The sequence below is a fragment of the Antedon bifida genome, chromosome 10 (genome assembly GCF_963402885.1).
Source record: "Antedon bifida chromosome 10, ecAntBifi1.1, whole genome shotgun sequence".
Lineage (NCBI taxonomy): Eukaryota > Metazoa > Echinodermata > Crinoidea > Comatulida > Antedonidae > Antedon > Antedon bifida.
The window spans coordinates 915,296-927,303 of record NC_136235.1 but is presented as its reverse complement, the minus strand read 5'-3'; the positions used below and the strand labels follow the sequence as shown (position 1 = coordinate 927,303).

The window sequence follows — 12,008 nt, the reverse complement described above, 5'->3', positions numbered from 1 at the left end:
ATTCAGTCTAGCGAGGGCGCCATTTAAATGTATTATTCCAAAATATCAAGCTCCGACCATGGAACTATAATATAGTTCCATGCTCTGACTAGACTACTCCGCAAGATGCAGACCGTATAATTTGTATTATTTAGTGAAATAATAATAATAATTTTTTTAATGTTACCCAACATTCTTTGCCCCTTTCATCTTTTCTTATGTGAAACAACATTACTATTTTGGTTGGATGTGACAAGTTCAAGTCTAGTTACAATTATTCAACTTGGCCTACTAATAATATAATAATCATTAAAATAAAAACAAAATCCAAATCGAATTAAAATTCATTCTGAAAGACTAACGGTATACTAATCATAATGGAAACTGCTGGTTTTTGAAACTTTTTTTCAAATATATAATATACCGGTACCGGGAGCTGCAGTGAACATGATACTGCCGGTTCAGAGCGCCCTCTAAAACACATACATTATCAATATTACGGTCAAGAATTATCAGCCATTACCTATAAAATAAATAAGGTCGTTAAATTGAGAAGATTGACGATAGGCCTAGCTACATGCCTATATCAAGGGACTTAATGAAACAATAGAAAACACGGAAGAAACAGTAAAGTAAGGGTAGGACGCTGACATGGAGTCTGCAAAAATAAAACATGCACGGATTATTGAAGAAGAGGTAGGTTTGATAAAGTTGTAAAATAGTTTTAATTTAAATTTATTTTTGGCCATGAATTTACCGTCTTGGCCTACTGTAATACAAAATTAATCTCTCCCAAAATTTAAGATTTTTATGGCTGAAAAACAACGTTTGGTTTCCCAGAAATCATGTCAGAATTCCTTTTAAGGAAATTTGAACGAATTAAAGTACTTTTGAGTGAGATGAGTTTCGATTTGGAAGCGTAAATCAAAACATATAGTCTGCACAATCGTCAGGTTTTAGTCCATACGTGTATCATATCCCAGGATCTGTATTTTAGTGGTTTTATTCCCGTATTCTGCTTAGATACCAATTTTTATAAAGTTCATCGAACTAAATATAGAAATCAAGTAAAGTAGTAGACAAAGTCCAATCGATTATGGCTGCTAGTGGTATGATTATAATTCTAATTTTACCATTGAGATAAGACAGAAGAACAGAACTGTAGTACTAAAATGATCCTGATAATTTAATCGTTTTGCTCGAATGATGCTAATAGACTAAATAGTCATTTTATCGCCATAAAAAATAAATAAAAGTAATGGAATCGTTATGGACGCTGTTTTACAACAATTGGTACAAGTGTATTTGCTGCAACCGCAAACGCGGACATCAATTATCAACCGATTGAATACTATTTAAATAAGATAATAACTCCAAAGATAAACACACACAAATATAAACGTAATTTCTTATAAGATAATTATTTACGGTTCCGTATATTTCTACACTATAAAACTAGTTTGACAAAAAAAAGTGTAATGTGCCCAAATATGGTAGTGTGCCTAAATATGGCATCATGTCCATAATATGGGCACATCACCTTTTTTGTCACATAAAGTTTAATAGCGTGGACAGAGCTTTATAGTATATCATGTGACCATTTGTTTAGAATCTACGATGTTAAAAAATATTTTTATTTTATAGAAAATACCACTGAGACGCGGGAAACCTCCGAAATTAACAGTGTTTAACAAATTATGTTTTGGTGTCGGTGGCATGCCATATCAGCTTACAAACACAGTCATTGGTTTTTATATTTCAGTTTTTCTTCTTGAAACTGCAGGGGTGAGTAAATAACAAAAGAATTGATCGATTTTAATTCACAATAAAAGCAAAAATGATATCGTTGAACTAAAAAACAACAAAAGAAACAAACCTATTTCTGTGTAGATTAAGAAAATCATCATTTCTCTCTATAACACCCTAATATTATTTTTGCAATGGTCGGTTTTCCACAGTAACATATATTTTTAATAATATTTTTATAATTTCTAACGACGATTAGCGTTTAAGATGATGATATATTTTTAAAACGAATACATCACCTCCATTGTGTGCCAACACATCCTATGAATAATATTCGTCAGTATTTTATTTCAACATCAACATCAACCATGATGGCGTAATAAATTATGTAAACTTTTCGTTTAGGTTCCACCGCAATACGCAAGTGCAATTATATTTTCTGGTAGAGTATGGGACGCTCTCACCGACCCAATCATCGGATTGTTGGTAACTAAAACGGATACGAGATTCGGAAAACTCAAACCATGGTAAATCATTAATTTACGAGTTTAATCATTATTATAGACTTTAACGTGTTTAAAGTTCTGTCTACACTATCAAACTTAATGTGACAACAAAATGTGATGTGCCCATATAAGGACATGATGATGTCATTTTACTACCATAATTGGGCGTATCACACGTTTTTATCACACTAGTTTGATAGTGTGGACAGAGCTTTAGAAATGGTTAGAGTATAGGCCCAATAACTTATTATAAGGTGTGTATGAAGTCAGTTTTGCTACGTACTGTGTGTTACTTCATGGAGGAAAATATAAAAAAAGAAGGGAAAGAAAATGTTTTTTCACCATGGTTACTTTAATTCTTTCATGATGTTTACAAAAAGTCTCCAACGAATATCCGAAATGTGGAGACATTCTCAATTTCTTGACTATTTTTAATTATAGAACTTTGAAATGATAATCGACCTAAATAGCAACTAAATTAATCTATTTTAAACACAATTAATTTCAGGATGGCAACGGCCGCTCCCTTTGCAGTAGTCACATTCTTCTTTCTCTGGTATGTTCCTGGCTTTGACCAGGATGGATACAAACTCGCTTGGTATCTTTTATTTTATTGTGTTTTCCAGACATTGTTGTCGGTAAGCTTATATTTCAATACATTGACTTTTATACAGAGAGTGAAAATTGGTTTTCATATTCTTCTCATTAAAGCAGTTTTTACGATGGTGATAAGCTTTGATTGGCTAAATTAACTGTCTTATCATTGTCAATTGTTTATTGATTGCAGAACATAATATGCCATCTGTATTAATTACAGTACTTTTTTTCATAAGGTACTCCAGATACTTCCTAGTATCTTAAATGTTCATCAATCCAGTGTCTTAATCTCTGATTTACGTGTTATCTTGCAGTCATTCCATATGCCGTTCTCAGCACTCACTTTATTTATCACAGAGGACCAAGCAGAGAGGGATTCTGCTACTGCTTATAGTAAGTTACCTTTTAGGCCTAATTTAAAAATTAAATTGATGGCCGCATAAGTTGTGTACATTTGTATAGTACGATATCATTGTAATTAGTAGCGATTTTATAACCCACATAACGTTCGTATTCAATTATGTTTCCAAAATGGCACCTATATTGTGAAATTGTGTTAATCGAATATATACTACACAGTTAGCATTTGTCAGGTATCTTTGCGCAGAGGCGATATCATAGCCAATGAGGTTTATCCGAGGCGTGATTATTGCTAGTTGAAAACTTATCCCAATACCCCGCACAAGAGACGTGAAATATCGTCACTTGATGCAATTTGTGACCGTTCTAACGAACGAATTATGAAATAAAAACAGAATTTTCAATTTCAAAATGTGTTTGATACATTTTCCGAATTGTTTACAACGTTAAGATCCGGTTAAGATGTTGTTTAACTTCTTCTAATAACTTATTTAGGATTTTAAGAACTGAATATTCTATCAAAAGTACAACTAGGGAAGAGTGAAATTGTAATTCACTTCTCCTTGGTACAACACACATTGATACCAAAAAAGGTGTTGACGAGGCTTACGTTCTGCCAATAGTAGTAGAAATCTTAAATTTCGAAAGACATTTTTAAAACTAAATTTGAGTTGCTTTCGTACCAATGTTGACAGTATATTTTTCCTGCTTGTATTTTGATATGAAATTAGATACATTGCATCAACTATAGTGAAACCGATAAAGTTTATTTATTAACTTTAAACATGACATCATTCATAATGATACCATATTCAACTTCACAAAATGACACCTGTATTGTGCAATTGTTTGAATAGAACATATACTACACAATTTGCATTTGTAAGATATCTTTGCGCAGAGGCGATATCATAGCCAATGAGGTTTATCCGAGGCGTGATTATTGCTAGTTGAAAACTTATCCCAATACCCCGCACAAGAGATGTGAAATATCGTCACTTGATGCAATTTGTGAACGTTCTGACGAACGAATTATGAAATAAAAACAGAAAATACTCATAAGTGACACTGTAATAATATTTACGACACTTTCTGTTTAACAGCGGCAAACGTGCGATGATGGTGCGTTCATACAATTACAGAATTTCAACCACAACATTATTTTAAAAACCGAAGCTTAACGTTATTTTTTATACAAAAACTATACTAATACAACTAATATTAAAAAGAGAAGAAAGGTGTTTGCTATAGGAAAATTCGCTTTTAATTTTAGGAATGGCGAGCGAGGTAGCAGGAACCTTACTTGGAAACATAATAATGGGCCAAACCGTGTTTTTGTACGTTAAGAACTCAGGAGAATCAAGAGATTGTTCAGGAAATGCTACAGAAGTTCCACAGGAAATTATTGATGCTGAGGTACAATACTGATGTCTGAAATAATCAATGAATATGTCATTTTTTTGGGTATAACTTTTAAATAAAATTGTTTGTCAATCCCATAAAGGTCAAGACACGTACTAAGGTCAATTCGTACTAATGCAGTCTAATTGAAAACTAATTAAAGCTATCTCTCCTTGATACAATATGAGGTGATTTTTTCAATTAATATAAGTGAAAACATTAATATTATGCATAAAAAATGTAAAACTTTCTTTAAAAATCTTTAATATTTACTGTCGAGTTAAGAAGCTTCAAATATACAGTGCTAATTGGTTTAAGTTACGTCGCAGAACTGCATGGTCTTGATGCTATCAATTGAAATAAACGAAACGTGGGTACTTTGTAGAATAATGTATCGATGTACTTGTTTCGTTTCCCTCAGATAAAAGGGTATATGACTGGAGCTGGTATAATATCTGGATTGTTTTTAATTTGTGCAGTTATTGTTCTTGCTGGAACAACAGAAAGGAAACGTAAGTTAGTACTGTGTTTATTTTACTTCAGAAGAAAAATTTCATTTGAATTATGTATGGTGTAATGAGGTGTAAATTTGTCGATGATAATTAATTTCCACTAAAACCTTGTTTTTTTTATTGAAGCAAACGAAAAGATAGCACAGAGAGAAGAACCTCTCCGTAAAGCTGTGGGGAAAGTCTTAACATTTGGACCGTACATTAAGCTCACTATGGCCTTCCTATTCTTTTCCTTATGCATTCAGGTATGATCATTATTTTCTGAAACAACTTAATAATTGTCGATGGTTTTGTAAATCTGGGTTTAGTTGAAAGTTTAATTTAAAAAATCGATTTGGATTTCTCGTATTCGGGAGGTAAGGAGAGTTAGAAATGCACGAGAGGAGTGTGTGCATTATTACAAAGCAAGAAACAAGACTAACTATACTTCTTGATCTTTGATATTAGCCAAAAGAAAAGGTGTGTTCCATTGTTTTTCTATTGTATTCTTTGTTACAGTCAATCCAAGGAAATCTTGCATTGTTCCTGAAATACTCTCTGGGCGTGGACGACTACCAGTATGTTATTATAGCAATTCTCGTAAGTATTGTTAAAGTCACTAAAACTTGGTTCAGTTTTTAAATAATAAATGGCCCATTTATTGATTTTTTTAAACAGTAGCCATAGTTGATGAAAAATGATTAAATGTCTAGATATTGAGGCGTTTAAGTAATTATAAATCCGTTTTGTTTTAATCTTTTATATTTTATTTCTGAAAACGACACTTATATTGTGCGATTGTCTCTATAGAACATATACTACACAATTTGCATTTGTAAGTTATCTTTGCGCAGAGGCGATATCATAGCCAATGAGGTTTATCCGAGGCGTGATTATTGCTAGTTGAAAACTTATCCCAATACCCCGCACAAGAGACGTGAAATATCGTCACTTGATGCAATTTGTGTACGTTCTAACGAACGAAAAAATGATATAAAAACAGAATTTTCAATTTAAAAATGTTCTTGATACATGTTACCAACATGTTTACGCAAATGCTAAGATGTTGTTAGACATTTGGAAATACAACTGCGTTGCTTTAATTGGCAGAAAGTAACTGACAATGATCATTTTATAATGATCTAGGTTGAAGTGTAATATCATTTGAATGGTTCTGCTCGAGTCCTCGCCATGCATCATTTTTTTCGGTGTAAATGTTTGCAGAAATGGCGTCTTTTGTAGGAATTTCTCTTTACGAAAAAATGACTTGAAATATCGTCACTTAATGGAATTTGTAAAAGTTCTAACGAACAAAAATCATGAGTTTGTTCGTAATACACATTTATACGAAAAGTATGTTGAGTTGCATTTTACAGTAACAGAAAAGATTCAACCGTACAGAACAGAACAGAAACATTTTTTTTTCTAATTTCTTTTAAAATTCTGCATTTAATTTCTTTATTGCTAACAACTGGATATCCGAAAATTTAAATACTAACAATGAACTTAACCATTGCATACATTCATGATGATGATCAGTGCGTTCAAGTTCATAAAATGACACTTATATTGTGCAATTGTTTGAATAGAACATATACTACACAATTAGCATTTGTAAGGTATCTTTGCGCAGAGGCGATATCATAGCCAATGAGGTTTATCCGAGGCGTGATTATTGCTAGTTGAAAACTTATCCCAATACCCCGCACAAGAGACGTGAAATATCGTCACTTGATGCAATTTGTGAACGTTCTGTAGAACGAATTATGAAATAAAAACAGAACCTGTTCTATAATAATTTCTATTTGCATATTCGCAGGTGGCTGCGTTTCTTTCAATGCCAATATGGCAACATGTACTTCTTAAATATGGAAAGAAGAAAGCATTGGCGATTGGAATGACGGTAATGACTTTATTGTTTTGAATATATTATGTTCTTTGATAAAACATCAAAAATCCAAATAATGTTTTCCATCACACAGACCTACAGTATATGCCATAAACAGAATGAAAACGTAGGCCTACAACTAACATGTAAACTTCTTTTAGATTATGAACGTACCCGCCTCCTCCCTGCTCTAACTGCCTATGTATTATTTATAGGGTACATTTCCAGTTCTGATCACGTGGGCATTTCTGCCAGAAGGCACTCTTTGGGCAGTGTATGTTTTATCTATAGTGGCGGGAAACTGTATATCTGTAGCACAACTTCTTCCGTGGTAAGACAACTTATAATGTTTGATTTCAATAGTGTTTCAACGTCCAATCGGTGTTACATGTGCTCGGCATGGTCTCAACGTGGTTGCTTTTATCATGCTTTTTGTGTATAATATATTGTTTTTTGTATATATTATTTTTTGTATCCAATGTTTTTTTTACTGTTTGTTTACTGTGATATACATGCAGTGAGTGCAGAATCTTTAAACGGGACCTTATCATAAGTATGACTCCTGGTTATTTGTTCATTGGTGACCAATATTATCAAATATTATCATTATTTAATTTTTTCAATCCAACACCGAATCATCGCCACTAAAATACATAAAAACCGAAAACATTACCTATACTATTGATGATTCTCAGTTACTAATATTGTGCTAAACTATTTTACTTTTGTCTTGAGGTCCATGATTCCAGATGTAATTGACGACTTTGTACTGAAAACTGGTGAAAGCTACGAAACGATATTTTACTCATTTTACGTAATGTTTACAAAGTTTGCCGCTGGATTGTCATTGAGTCTATCTACACTTCTGTTAGGGTAACTATAATTAGAACAATTCCTTCCATACAGAGAGTCACAGACAGGTGGTTTGGTTCACGACAAACGAAAGTGTTTCATGTGGGAATTTAAAATGACGAAAATAAAAACCGACTATCTATGGTTTGAGTTGTTATAGTTAGGCGTTAATAGACGTATTAAAATCGTGAACCTGATATATATTTTCTAGTACACAAACCAGTGATATTAATGCATTATGTTAAGGCCTATCATAATGTTGTTTATCAGAGTTGCAGGGTATGAAACAGGATCATGCGAGCAGCCAGAGTCAGTTAGTAAAACACTTCGGTTGCTGGTAACAGCATTACCTGCTGGTTGTGTGTTGATAGGCTTTGTATTTCTATGGTCGTATCCTATAACGGAAGAAGTACGGTTAAAGAACAAAACTATTATGGAAATTTGGAGGTATGTATGTTAGTGTAACTTTCTGAGAAAGTTGAATACTGTAAGGCTTGGTTCTCGCGTCTGTACGCAACGTACACTACTGACCAATCACAGGTGACTGGTTGATGAAAGGACCTGCGCCATTGCGTATTGAGTGGGAACCTTACCTTAAAATGTGAAATCCTTTCTGAGATGAATAAAAGTTCAGAAATATTTATGTTAAGAGATACATTTCTTTCATATATGTTTTTGTTTATACTGCAGGGATGGTCGAGATGATAAGAGGCGCGTAACAGTAAGAAAGGCAACCATGTCGCGGTCCAGGACTAGGTCATACCGCACTCCATCCACAACACTCATGTAAAACCAACTCACTCCTACTCCAAGCAAATATAAATAAATATTCTCATATATTATAAAATAATTAGATAAACAAGTTACATTATAATATAATGAGTTGTATTTCTTCTGTTGGGGTGTCTAGGCCTACACATCGACAGCCAGTAGCCAGTGTCTAGGTCTACAGATCTTGTATTTTCAAATCATGTATATATCAAATGTTGTAAAAAGTTAAATGTATAAGAATAAAAAAGTCCAACACTCGTCTCTAGCGCTGTCAAAAAGAAAATCAGTGAGTTTGTATAAGTGACTTGAAACTGTGGTGATTATTAAGACAGTGCAAGGTATCAATATCGACATTTCAACTTTATTTTAAAGATTTGATCTTTAACTTAATATTTTACACTTTGTAGATGTCATTTATAATTATAGAAATTGCTATAGAATTACATGTTATGTTGATATTTTGTATTATTAAAATTAGTAAAAAGAGTATAGAATATTCATAAATGTTATTATTTTAAAGATTAAAAAATACATAAATCTGTTTGGATACGTCTCCACTATATTGTTCGATATTTTTCTATTATCATTTTCTAAAGTTGGTACTTACCATTTTCACAATGAGTTTAATGAATTTTAAGAAGTTATTTTTAACAAACCAGCAATAACAATTTATACAAAATGTGTTCTTTACACAAACATTTCAGAAAAATGTACTATATAGTTGTAAATTAAACAGACTGAACTCTGAGGTGACTACAAACCAGGTGAACATTTATAAGAGTTGAATAATAAAATTAATCATGACATTTAACATTAAAGAGTACCTCCGAGGTTAACATTACTATTGTTTATTACAAACAATAATCCTTTGCAACAACCCCTCTTATTTTTTGTCAGCGACAAAGCATTAACGAGGGTCGTAAAATTAACCTTTATAAAAAAAGTGGTGCACATGACTTTTTTGTAACATTTAAAATAAACATTAGGAATGTTATGTCCGGAGCTACCCTTTAAGACGAGGAAACACTACATTATGACTACTTCATTGCATTGAGCTCCGTGTTATAAAGTAGTACTTGTTGGCGATTCACATTTTGTTATGTCGGCCCAAGAGTGTCTTGCAGTTTGGACATCTGTGTGATACATCTTTAAGGCCATCGATAAAAAATGGAACGAGGCAGCAGCAGAAGATCCATAATCTGGAAATGAAACGATCACAGTCGGGTGATTAAAACGATCACAATCGGGTGAAATTGAATGAAATGTAAACGTAAAATGTTTTGGCTTCCTATATCATATGGCTGTTTTTACATTTGATTGTCATGTACCTTAACCAGGAGTGTAATGTGTAACCATGTTGCGTAAAGGCTTGTATGAGGGTTCATCATGTGTTTCCACAAAGGAAAGTTGAGAATGTGTCTCGACGTTCGGTTGATGCTACAATTTATCTTTATGGATACTCCACCCAGAAAAACTAGTCCAGACTGTTTGTAGCATAACAGTAAAGTCTCGAAAAATCTAAATCATTTTTCAAAAGCAGGACGACGAATTACATAAGTCACTCCTAGGTCACATCGAAAGATTCTGTGTAAATACGAAAGTAATACTTTACCCCATTAATATCAGAATGATAACACACAGGTAAACAAGGCCGCCATTACTATACTCGACCTCTGTCAAGATGTTGCTCTGACAGTGTGGACACTTCATCTGCATAGGATAATCACAAAAGGCTCCAACTACATATTGCTGAGCTGAAAAACAAAAGGAGAAAAGAAAGAATTCGACATAAAGATTACGTCATTTATACATCATCAATAATATTATATAAAAGTTAAATTCACAGCTTTAATCTATTGATTCAGTGAGGGGGTGGAGTGGGAAGGGATTGTTTTTATTTTGATTTAATTCTGAGGCGCTACAAATCTAAGGCGATAATTGGCTTATATCTTCCCAGTTCCCACCCAACTTTCTCTCCGACTAGCTTATTTCATTTATGACCAAAAATAGGAAAGTCTACACCCTTCTTTGAGAAATATAAAACTACTGACAGTGAACTCATATTCAAGGGATATTCCTAGTAATGCTTGGTTCCTACTACAGAGGCAATTACACAACGAAGTAACGCAACGTAAGCAATTTGATCAATCACGAGCGATGGATTATTCGAACTGTCGCTTGTCATTGGTCAACTGTGTTGCGTCTACGTCTTTGCGTTGCGTCATAGTGGGAACTAAGCTGGTGGTTTGCATGATTCTACTGATTATTCTCTCAATGCTCTGGATCTTACTTGGTGGTGCTGTGTTTCTTATGTTATACGTAGACTCTTCATAGGTTGGTGGTGGGGGTGGCATAATAAAGTTGGTTTGTTTATTGTAATCCACGCCATTAGCCCCTGGGCCAGTAGCTCCGTAACCGGTGTATTGTGGGGCTGTATAACTAGGAGGAAGTTGACTCTGAGTTGGAGCAGACGGCACGTTGGTTGGTGGTGGGCAGGCTGGAGGTGGGCCAACAGGAGTTTGGGTAAATGACACTGCACCAGACGGATCAATCGGATACGGAAGGTTTGTGGTTGTTGGTTGTCCAGTAACGTCGGTGTCCATTTGTCCATCAGTTGGATAAGGAAGTTGAGACGGAGTTGAAGACATTTCAGGCGGCTGGTCAAGAACTACATTGGGTATTCCTTCTGGAGGCAGTGATGGTACAACACTGGGAGGTGCTAGAAGAGGGGAAGTCTCTGGGAGTGAGCTAGGAGTCTGCTGGGCAGGGACTGGTACTGGGACTGTATTCAAAACGTCCGATGAGTTAGCACTTTCATCGGCCATCTAGGAGTATCTAGTACACGATGAATTCTAAAGAAGAAATATTATATTTAATTTCGTGAGACACACTGAATTGACTATAAAAACGATACTTTTATTCTTCATGCTATAGTAATGTTGGCAATACTAAAAAAGGTGACTTATTGCCAAAACCATACTCTATTAAATGTTTATCATAACAAATTACATAAAATAATAACCGAAAAGGAACCATGATGCGCGGCCAAAAATAGCTGTTTACGTCACGTAAATGATGGAGGAGACAAACCATGAAATAAAACAGTATAAAAACATGTACAAATGTCATTTAATTAAATCTTGAAATACAGGGATGCAATGTTGGATCGTAACAACCAGGACCAGCCAATGTTAGTTCAATACATGCTAATATTTACGAACGTTAAATAACAAATAAAACCACTGAATTACATAACTCTAATGGAAGTAGTATTACCTTCTTGGAAAATATATTAAACTTATCAAAGTGTAACGTAATGGTTAGACCACAATATATCTATCTTTATTCTAATAAACTATTACAGGAAAAATTATTATACCAACTACTTACATTGTTTTGTTAACGAAATCCTAAAAT

The 12,008-nt window shown here is 33.8% G+C and overlaps 1 protein-coding gene and 4 non-coding genes across 5 annotated transcripts; all 5 read left to right on the top strand.

Annotated features, from left to right (window-relative positions):
- Window positions 1-630: 630 nt before the first annotated feature.
- On the top strand, window positions 631-9,029 carry LOC144854539 (sodium-dependent lysophosphatidylcholine symporter 1-like). Its single transcript, XM_078712486.1, has 14 exons — window positions 631-675; window positions 1,624-1,764; window positions 2,131-2,252; window positions 2,740-2,869; window positions 3,143-3,221; window positions 4,462-4,604; window positions 5,011-5,101; window positions 5,228-5,346; window positions 5,600-5,680; window positions 6,900-6,983; window positions 7,184-7,299; window positions 7,704-7,841; window positions 8,091-8,267; window positions 8,511-9,029. Exons 1-14 carry the CDS (start codon window positions 631-633, stop codon window positions 8,608-8,610), a joined length of 1,566 nt encoding a protein of 521 aa, XP_078568612.1. The 3' UTR covers window positions 8,611-9,029.
- On the top strand, window positions 3,424-3,563 carry LOC144854916 (U4 spliceosomal RNA). Its single transcript, XR_013614727.1, has one exon. It is a non-coding gene; the product is annotated as a U4 spliceosomal RNA (small nuclear RNA).
- Window positions 4,078-4,217, top strand: LOC144854917 (U4 spliceosomal RNA). The gene has a single exon (XR_013614728.1). It is a non-coding gene; the product is annotated as a U4 spliceosomal RNA (small nuclear RNA).
- On the top strand, window positions 5,923-6,062 carry LOC144854915 (U4 spliceosomal RNA). Its single transcript, XR_013614726.1, has one exon. It is a non-coding gene; the product is annotated as a U4 spliceosomal RNA (small nuclear RNA).
- LOC144854914 (U4 spliceosomal RNA) lies at window positions 6,702-6,840 on the top strand. The gene has a single exon (XR_013614724.1). It is a non-coding gene; the product is annotated as a U4 spliceosomal RNA (small nuclear RNA).
- Window positions 9,030-12,008: the final 2,979 nt, after the last annotated feature.

What these genes read in the sequence shown, in the direction of transcription:
- LOC144854539 (XM_078712486.1), top strand. Translation starts at nt 631, where the DNA reads ATGGAGTCTGCAAAAATAAAACATGCACGGATTATTGAAGAAGAG. An exon ending in GTAGCACAACTTCTTCCGTG is followed by an intron (nt 7,300 to 7,703) that starts GTAAGACAACTT and finishes TTTTGTCTTGAG; the next exon opens with GTCCATGATTCCAGATGTAA. An exon ending in ACTATTATGGAAATTTGGAG is followed by an intron (nt 8,268 to 8,510) that starts GTATGTATGTTA and finishes TTTATACTGCAG; the next exon opens with GGATGGTCGAGATGATAAGA.